Below are 10,000 nucleotides of genomic sequence, written 5' to 3'. Positions count from 1 at the left end.
AGAGCGAAAACAAAAGCACCAAACTTAATCCGTTCTGGAAGTCCGTTGGACTTCTGAAATGTTCGGAAACCGAGGCGCAACTTCTGATTGGCACAGGTGACCCGGAAACAATAGCCTACAGCTGCATTGGACGTTCGGCTTCCGAAAAACGTTCGAAAACCGGAACACTTCTGGTTTTTTGGCGTTTGGGAACCAAGTCGTTTGAGAACCAAGGTGCCACTGTACATGCAAGTTATTTTCCCCGAGATGTTGTGCATTCCTTTATTTTCAATCTATGCATGCTTTTTACTAATACAGTGGTACCTCGGGTTAAGAACTTAATTCGTTCCGGAGGTCCATTCTTAACCTGAAACTGTTCTTAACCTGAAGCACCACTTTAGCTAATGGGGCCTCCTGCTGCCGCCAGAGCACGATTTCTGTTCTCATCCTGAAGCAAAGTTCTTAACCTGAAGCACTATTTCTGGGTTAGTGGAGTCTGTAACCTGAAGCGTATGTAACCCAAGGTACCACTGTACGTCTTTCAGGCGTTGTACCTGTTTGGGTTGGAGAACCTGCGTCGGGAAAACCCAGAGAGGTGCAGATTTCAAAAGCTAGTTTGGTGTGGTTTTTCGGAGTTTTGGATGGTGGAAGTCCTCCTCTTAAATGCAAAGAGAATTTGGATGTTCTGCTCCTCGTCTCCCCTAATCTCTGCAGCTTCCTCCGTATCGGCCGGTTTTCCTCATGCCCACCCTCGTTTTCTCTCCCAAAGGGGTTTTTCCGCAGGAGCCAACAGAATAATGCCACGTATTCCTGCTCGCGGCAGAGGAACTGCCTCATCGACCGGACGAACCGGAACCGGTGCCAACATTGCCGGCTGCAGAAATGTTTGGCGCTGGGCATGTCTCGCGATGGTGAGTCGCCAACCCAAGAAACGGGGGGGGGGGGGAGGAAAGGGAAAGAAAAGGGGGAAATAAAGAAAAATTGAAAATGTTAAAGGACGTAGAGAGCTCTCTGACCTCTCCTTCTTCTTCTCCTCCTCCTTCTTCTTATGACCTCTCCTTCTTCTCCTTCTTCTTCTCCTGACCTCCTCTTCTAACTTCTTGTTCTTCTTCTTCTTCTTCTGACCTCTTCTTCTGACTTCTTCTTCTTCTTCTTCTTCTTCTCCTTCTCCTTCTCCTTCTCCTTCTCCTTCTTCACCTTCACCTTCACCTTCTTCTCCTTCTCTTTCTTCTTCTTCTTCTTCTCCTTCTTCTTCGTCTTCCTCCTCCTCCTCCTCCTCTTCTTCTTCTTCTTCCCTCTTCTTCTGACCTCTACTTCTTCTTCTTGTTCTGACCTGTCCTTCTTCTTCTCCTTCTGACCTTCTTCTTCTTCTGACCTGTCCTCCTCCTCCTTCTGACCTCTACTTCTTCTTCTTCTTCTGACCTGTCCTTCTTCTTCTCCTTCTGACCTTCTTCTTCTTCTGACCTGCCCTCCTCCTCCTTCTGACCTCTACTTCTGACCTCTACTTCTTCTTCTCCTTCACCTTCTTCTCTTTCTTCTTCTCCTTCTCCTCCTCCTTCTCTCTCTCTTCCCCCCACCCGTTGGTCTCGCAGCGGTCAAGTTTGGCCGCATGTCCAAGAAGCAGCGGGACTCTCTCTACGCTGAGGTCCAGAAACACCAGCAGAACCAAGAGCAGGGCGGCGGCTCCAAGGACGAGACGGAGACGATGTCCAGGGTCTACACCACGAGCGTCAGCAGCGGGCTGTCTGACCTGGACGACATCTCCATGCTTTCGGACGGCTTCCTCTTCGACTTCCCGCTGACCCCGGAGGGCAGCGGCGGCTACTACAACCTTGACCTCCTGACCTCCGCCCAGCCGTCTCCGGATCAGTCCAGCATCGACGTCAGCGATGCCAAGCTCATCAAGCAAGAGTCCATCTACGAGCTGATGTTGGAGCCCGGACTTTTCCCGCACGGCTCAATCGAGGGCGGACATTTGGCCTCAGATGTCTCCAGGATAGAGATTGGTTAGTACATAGGATGGACTTTTAAGCAGATTCGCCCCATTCCCAACACACAGGTTACCTTTGCGCTCCGAGATTTGCTTTGACCATTTGACATGCTTCTTCTTATATATGGCTTAGCGGTAAAGGTAAAGGGACCCCTGACCATTAGGTCCAGTTGTGGTGGACTCTGGGGTTGTGGCGCTCATCTCGCTTTACTGGCCAAGGGAGCCGGTGTACAGCTTCCAGGTCATGTGGCCAGCAGGACTAAGCCGCTTCTGGCGAACCAGAGCACAGAAACGCCGTTCACCTTCCCGCCGGAGTGGTACCTATTTATCTACTTGCACTTTGACGTGCTTTTGAACTGCTAGGTTGGCAGGAGCTGAGCAACGGGAGCTCACCCCGTTGCGGGGATTCGAACCGCCGACCTTCTGATTGGCAAGTCCTAGGCCCTGTGGTTTAACCCACAGCGCCACCCACGTCCCTTATGGCTTAGCGGTGTTGTTTAGTTGTTTAGTCGTTTAGTCATGTCTGACTCTTCGTGACCCCCTGGACCAGATCACGCCAGGCCCTCCTGTCTTCCACTGCCTCCCACAGTTTGGTCAAACTCACGTTGGCCACTTCAAGAACACTGTCCCACCATCTCGTCCTCTGTCGTCCCCTTCTCCTTCTTTCCCAACATCGGGGTCTTTTCCAGGGAGTCTTCTCTTCTCCTGAGGTGGCCAAAGTCTTGGAGCCTCAGCTTCAGGATCTGTCCTTCCAGTGAGCACTCAGGGCTGATTTCCTCCAGAATGGAGAGGTTGGATCTTCTTGCAGTCCATGGGACTCTCAAGAGTCTCCTCCAGCACCAGAATTCAAAAGCATCCATTCTTCAGCCATCAGCCTTCTTGGCTTAGCGGTATATATAGCCAAACCACCGACTCTGCAGCCGCCCGGTTTGAAAGAGAAGATGACCTTGCTTCGTGGAAAGTTGTGATGTTTTGCACGTGACTCGGAAGGTCGGTTTGGCAGAGTCGTAGGGGGAGAAATCTTGACGGCTGTTGTGTGTGCATTTTCTCCTCAGAACGGCTGGCTCAGAACGTGGTCAAATCCCACCTGGAAACTTCTCAGTACACCAGCGAGGAGCTGAAGAGAGTGGCCTGGATCCTCTACTCTCAGGAAGACATCCGGAACATGCAGAACAAGGTACGGGCCGGCTGCTCGCCTCTGGCGAAGGCGAGGGTGCTCAGAGGCGACTAAACGCCGCAACCATGCCCTCCCTCCGTCGCCAGAAGTTCCTTTCAGCATTAGACCACAAACCGTGTCATTTTTTATGATAACAAACTTTCAATTGCCATCCAACAATAGCCCAGAGAAAGCGTAACTAAATTAGAAATCTTGATCTGCGTCCGTTTGGCGTATTTTTGTCAATTTGGAGCGGCAATGCCTTTTTCCAAATCCTTTTGGGGCGGAGAGGGCAGAAAACTTATTTCGCTATATTGGTTCATAAAACATATACACTGCTCGATTGCAAAAGAGAGAGAGAGAGGAAGAACCTTCAAAGCGGTTTACAAACGGTAAAATCAATTAAAAAAGAACAACACGCAGCCACGCTTTGAAAAAGACAAAAGTTAAAGAACTAAAACTGATTGAAATCATCTGGAGAGATGAATCTCTTTTCACGTTTAGAGGCTCCTTGCTATCGGACGCCCTAAAATAAATAATAATAATAATACTTCTGTAAATCAAGAAAGTCTTTAATAAAAATAAAAAAGTTGTTGTTGTTGTTGTTGTTGTTGTTGTTATTATTATTATTATTAATACCCTGCCCATCTGGCTGGGTTTCCCTAGCCACTCTGGGCGGCTTCGAAGAAAAGATTAAAAATACATGAAAACATCAGTCAATAAAAACTTCTCTAAACAGGGCTGCCTTCTAAACATCAGATAGTTGAATAATAATAATAATTAGTGTAATAAAGCATAGCTTTTGTGTCGATTTGGCACGACCAACGCACCCAGGAGGCAGGAGAAGGTGGAGAAAGCCACCTTCTCCATCGTTTGTCCCCAGCAGAGGTAGACTGCTCTTGCACAAGGAGGCTCCATTGTAAATCTCATGCGCTGGAGGCGCCGAAGAGACTTGTTGGGGCCTCAGGAAGCAAAGTTTGACCCTCTTCTCCCCCTTCGCTTCCCTTCCATGTCCTGTCCAGAGCTGCGAAGCCATGTGGCACGAGTGCACGGTACAAATCTCCAACGCCATCCAATACGTCGTGGAATTCGCCAAACGCGTCGACGGCTTCATGGATCTTTGTCAAAACGACCAGATCATCCTCCTCAAAGCAGGTGAGGGCCGGCAGCCGGACTGGCGAGTCTCAACAACGCACCCGCTTATTGCAAAACATAAGATAGCTTTGAGAAATGTGGGAGGGGATGGAATAGGACATCCCTATTTTCAGGGGAGAAACGTTGGAGGGGATGGAATAGGACGTCCCTATTTTCAGGGGAGAAATGTTGGAGGGGATGGAATAGGACGTCCCTATTTTCAGGGGAGAAACGTTGGAGGGGATGGAATAGGACGTCCCTATTTTCACGGGAAAAAGAGGGTATGTGTACATAAGTAACTATTTACCTTGATGAATTCCTGGGAGGATAGTTGGGTTATAAACAAAGACAAAATGAATCAGCAGGAATTAATTTTTTTAACGATTTGATCTTTAGAGTTTTAATGTGGACAGCTTGGGGAGTTCTTTTTTGTAGCCTGTAAATCAATTAGATAAATGAACATTCTTAGAGTCTAAATTTCTTTTTATTCCTTCCTTCCTTCTTTCCTTCCACCCATTTCTTTCTTCCCAAACAAAATCTGCCTCGTTTTGATTTCTTCCTCCTCTTCCTTCCCATGGGGGTTCAATTCCCGTGATTCATGGTCTGGATTCCTTTCCGCCCGCCACCCTTTCCTCCTCCCTCCTCCTCACCTCTTCCTCCGCTGCCGTTTCCTCTTTGCGTCAGGCTGCCTTGAGGTCCTCCTCATCCGAATGATACGGGCCTTCAACCCGCTGAACAACACGGTGCTGTTTGCAGGGAAATACGCCGGGGTGCAAATGTTCAAATCTCTAGGTAAGAAACGGGGGAAGAAATCTGCCTCCGTTTATTATGTGTGTATATATATATATATATATATATATATATATATATACACACACACACACATACATACATTTTTATTGATTTTTTAACATATCAGTTCCAACAGTTGTACAACATACCCTCTCATCTTATACAATATTTTAGACTTCCGTCAACACCTCTGGTGATTTTCCCTTCTTTATTCTGCATTTTTTAATTTCTGTGTTGCATTTAATTGCCCTTCACTAATCATTCTTTTCATAGTCTTTCTTGTAATATTTCAGATAATTCACCTTACATAACTTCTTGCAGACCTACTAGCGCCATCTGCCCATCACAATTACTTTCCAAATAGTTCATATATTTACTCTGGTCCTCTAAAAATCTCTGATCCCGCAGGTTTCGAATCCTTCCTGTTAATTTATCTAATTCTGCATAGTCCATAAATCTGCCTCCTTTATATATATATATATATATATATATATATATATATATATATATACATTTTTATTGATTTTTTAACATATCAGTTCCAACAGTCATACAACATACCCTCTCTGATCCCGCAGGTTTCGGACCCTTCCTGTTAATTTATCCAATTTTGCATAGTCCATAAATCTGCCTCCGTTTAGACAAGCCCATCGAGACATGTAGACGGTGACTCCTGATTTTCCCGGTGACCAAACCCCTCTGCTTTTTCTCTCGCCGCAGGTTGCGACGACCTCATCAACGCCATCTTTGAGCTGGGGAGAAATCTTTGCCGGCTCCAACTCTCCGACGAGGAGATAGCGCTCTTCTCGGCTGCCGTCCTTCTCTCTCCAGGTGAGCAACTCGCCCGCGGCGAACAGAGGGCGAGAAGGGGGCGATTTGAGCCATTTGGACCGATAGCTTTGACCCAGCAGAGTTAGCCCGTGGCTGTCGGCCGGCAGACGGCCACCTAATATTATTGCAGTCGTGCCTCGGAATCCGTTCTGGAAGTCCACCCGACTTCCAAAAAAGTTCAGAAACCAAGGCGCGGCTTCCAATTGGCCGCAGGAAGCTCCAATCGGAAGCCGCGTTGGATGTCGGGTTCCAAAGGACGTCCGCAAACCGGAAGACTCGCTTCCGGGTTTGCGGCGTCCGGGAGCTAAAATGTTTCGACTCGCAAGGCGTTCGGCTTCCAAGGTACGGCCGTATTACTATTATTATTATTATTATTATTATTATTATGATGTCAATGCCTGTGGAAAACTTGTCTATTGAGAGTTCATCACAAGGGCGTGGGTGCTTGTGGTTAACCTTTTGGAAACGCTTCCGTTGCATGGTTTCTACCTACTGAACGTTGCAGATTTTAGGATTATGGGGAGGCAGATGTTTTTAAGGTTTGCCGTGGAAGGTGGCCCTTTTGCCTGATCTTGCACAGTGCATGCTCTGGTTATCTCCTGCTTGGACTACTGCCATGCGCTCTACGTGGGGCTCCCTTTGAAGGTGACCCGGAAACTGCAACTAATCCAGAATGCGGCAGCCAGACTGGGGACTGGGAGTAGAGACCGTATAACACCGGTCCTGAAAGACCTGCATTGGCTCCCAGGACGTTTCCAAGCACAATTCAAAGGGTTGGTGATGACCTGTGAAGCCCTAAACAGCCCAGTAGACCTGAAGGAGCGTCTCCACCCCCATTGTCCAGCCCGGACACCGGGGTCCGTCTCCCAGGGGCCTTCTGGCAGTTCCCTCCCTGAAAGAACTGAGGTTACAGGGAACCAGGCAGAGGGCCTTCTCGGTGGTGGCGCCCTCCCGCCAGATGTCAAGGAAATGGCCAACTTTCTGACTTTCAGAAGACATCTGAAGGCAGCCCTGTTTAGGGATGCTTTTAATGTTTGACGTTTTATCGTGTTTTTAATATTCTGTTGGGAGCCGCCCAGAGTGGCTGGGGAAACCCAGCCAGATGGGCGGGATATAAATAAACAATTATTATTATTATTATTATTATTATTGAATGGTAGAGTTGAGAGAGACCCCAGACAGATGACCTTCATAGCCGTCAACTTTTCCCTTTTCTTGCGAGGAATCCTATTTGGAATAAGGGTAAAGGTAAAGGGACCCCTGACCGTTAGGTCCAGTCGTGGCCGACTCTGGGGTTGCGGCGCTCATCTTGTTTTATTGGCCGAGGGAGCCGGCATACAGCTTCCGGGTCATGTGGCCAGCAGGACCAAGCCGCTTCTGGCGAACCAGAGCAGCGCACGGAAACGCCGTTTACCTTCCCGCCAGAGTGGGACCTATTTATCTACTTGCACTTTGACGTGCTTTCGAACTGCTAGGTTGGCAGGAGCAGGGACCGAGCAACGGGAGCTCACCCCGTCATTGCGGGGATTCGAAGCGCCGACCTTCTGATCGGCAAGTCCTAGGCTCTGTGGTTTAACCCACAGCGCCACCCGCGTCCCTTCAGAATAAGGGAATTTCCCTTAAAAAAGGGGGGGGGGGATATTGACATCTATGATGTTCCTCCAGCCTCTGCTTAAAAACCTCCATCCCACGGGCGAACGGCTCTTAGAAGTTCTTCCTTTCAAGCCCAGTTTTCTTGGCCAAGTTTTGCGGCGACCCAAGCAATCTGACGTTTTGTTCCCCAGACCGCCCCTGGCTTTCGGAGTCCAAGAAGGTACAGAAGCTGCAGGATAAAATCTACTTGGCTTTGCAGCACGAAATCCAGAAGAAGAATGGCAACGAAGACAGACTCTCAAAGGTAAATTTGGGGAGGGGAGAAAGCGAAAAACTGCCCCAATATTCCAACAGAGACAAGGCAAACTAGATTCATTAGCAAAAGTTATTTTCCAATTTTTTTTATTAGGTTTCACAAAATTATGCACAAACAAAACACACATACAAACAAACAAAAATCATAACCTTATTAAAATTACACTTATTAACATTGTTAAGTGACTTCCTCGCTTCCCCTTGGTAGAATTTCCATGCATATCCTTATAACGGCTTTCTAAATCTTAATTCTTATAAACTTAACTTAGTCCATTAACATCCTTATATTTTTTCAATTTGAATTCATCAGCAAAAGTTAAGGCTTTATCTTGCAAGCCACCTTGAAATATTTTGATGAAGGACAGTATATTATTATTATTATTATTATTATTATTATGGTTGCCATGTTCTGAAAAGCAAAAAATCCGATTCTTATATTCATATATTCATAAATATGGTTCCGGAACTGGAGTATTAATAGATAACGTGTAAAACGTTCAGGGGTAAGCAAGGAAATAATAAAAGAATCAGCTGAACAATGGTTAAATTATAACAACACAACAAGACGGAAGAAGTAAAAATAGAATAAAATGGGGAGTATAGGGGAATTTGAAATATTATTTATAATATAAAAGCTTTAATATAAATTTTTCTAACCATGTTGTATCTGTATACAGTAAAGAGAAGTTCAGAGTAATTAGGTAAATTTCAATTTAGTTCATTATGTAACAGGTTTAAGTTAGAAAATGAATATGGATGTTGAATTTGACGTTTGTAGTTTTTCTTTTGTCGGTTTTGGAAATAAAAAATCGATTCTATGATCCCTTCCTTTCCCCCTCAATCACAGATTATCTCCAAACTCCCGTTGATGAAGACCATTTGCAACTTGCACTTGGACAAGCTGGAGTTTTTCCGCCTCGTCCACCCAGAGATCGCCACGAACTTTCCTCCCCTCTACAAAGAAGTCTTCAACTCTGAGCTGCACTACAGCGACGGCCGAGACAGCTAAGACGCCCAAAATCCGCAGGGAGAAAACTTAAAAAACTTTGGAGGACGGCGGAGCCGAGAGACGGGGAGGTGGGGCGTTACGGATCACAACATCTCCTTTTTTAATTTCTAAAAAAGGACACACGCTCACCCCTCGCCCGGAAAATGTGTTTTTAAAACCCAGCGGCCGGCCGCAAGACCTTTCCGGAACCGCGTTTCCCTTTTACGCCCGCGGTTGCTCTTGAATGTAATCGCACCTTGACGGACGCTCAGAAAAGGAAGCAGCCCTTTTTCTCGTTATTTTTGCGAAATGAATGTGAACCTAGAAGCTGCGTTGTGCGTCAACCTCTCCCGTTTTGATTTGCGGCATCCCCGCGGATGCACGCCTTCGCACGTGCTGCAACCTGCAACCGTTTGCGCTATTATTATTATTATTATTATTATTAGGTCCCCGTTCTCCCCACGTTTCAACGGCACGGCACGGACGGAAAAGGGGGCCGATGCGGACTTCTTCAAGTCGAGGGGTGGGAATCTGTTGGGCGACACCGCGGCGTATTGTGGGTAGCTTTTCGTTTTGCTCTGGGGGTTTCCCCCCCTCTACGAGCGCCATGGGGCAGCTAAAAACACAAACCGGGAGGGCTGGACCCTCCGGCGGAAACGAGGGGGGCAAGAAACAGGGACCGGCCGATCTCTCTCTTATTCTGGTCGACAGCCCGTAGACGGAACAGGAATCTCCAACGCTTCGCTTTCGGAGACTTAGTGCTGCTAACAGGATCAAGAGGCTGGGGAAACCCAGCCCAGATGGGTGGGATATTATTATTATTATTATTATTATTATTAGTGAGAAAGGGGCCTCTCAGGGGCGCATGGCAGGAGGGTCTCGCCACTGCCAGCCGCAAAGATGGGCGCGAAACTCTTGATCTCAGGGTTGTGGATTCGAAACACGAAATCCCCGCATCGTGGGGGGTTTTGATTCGATAACCCTCGTGGTCCTTTTTGAACTCTGCCTCAATCCCACGGTTCTGTCCTCGGGTGCAGGGGGATAATCTGGAAAATAAGATTATACAGTGGGTTGTGTTCTGTGTTTTCCCTGCTCCCAATAGGCCCGTTGCCATGAAAGCGCAGGGCAGAATCGGGACCGCGGCTCTGCTCTTGAGTAGAAGGCAGCGGGACACAGCCAGATTTAGCCCCCTGCCTCCTCCCTAAGCGTGTTTCGAAAAGTC

General features: G+C 47.4%; 3 protein-coding genes across 5 annotated transcripts in view; 2 read left to right on the top strand and 1 right to left on the bottom strand.

Annotated features, from left to right (window-relative positions):
• LOC308467358 (nuclear receptor ROR-beta-like) overlaps positions 1–9,997 on the top strand; it is a 34,023-nt gene extending 24,026 nt beyond the window's left edge. The window contains exons 3-10 of one of the 2 annotated variants that reach the window (XM_080989030.1): positions 749–890; positions 1,572–1,985; positions 3,025–3,146; positions 4,148–4,280; positions 4,944–5,051; positions 5,772–5,882; positions 7,667–7,779; positions 8,638–9,997. In XM_080989030.1, the coding sequence (XP_080845156.1) occupies positions 749–890; positions 1,572–1,985; positions 3,025–3,146; positions 4,148–4,280; positions 4,944–5,051; positions 5,772–5,882; positions 7,667–7,779; positions 8,638–8,799 (1,305 nt within the window). In that variant the 3' untranslated portion in view covers positions 8,800–9,997. The remainder of the gene's footprint in view (positions 1–748; positions 891–1,571; positions 1,986–3,024; positions 3,147–4,147; positions 4,281–4,943; positions 5,052–5,771; positions 5,883–7,666; positions 7,780–8,637) is intronic. The other variant, XM_080989031.1, reaches the window with a different exon arrangement.
• KISS1R (KISS1 receptor) overlaps positions 1–10,000 on the bottom strand; it is a 299,078-nt gene that overhangs the window by 266,267 nt on the left and 22,811 nt on the right. The window lies entirely within an intron of this gene.
• The window catches only part of LOC308467486 (RING finger protein 224-like), a 40,744-nt gene that overhangs the window by 26,265 nt on the left and 4,479 nt on the right, over positions 1–10,000 (top strand). The window lies entirely within an intron of this gene.

The sequence above is a fragment of the Podarcis pityusensis genome (genome assembly GCF_964106645.2).
Source record: "Podarcis pityusensis genome assembly, chromosome: 18".
In the NCBI taxonomy this organism is placed as follows: domain Eukaryota; kingdom Metazoa; phylum Chordata; class Lepidosauria; order Squamata; family Lacertidae; genus Podarcis; species Podarcis pityusensis.
The sequence above is the reverse complement of the archived record's forward strand: the minus strand, read 5'-3'. Positions and strand labels throughout refer to the sequence as shown.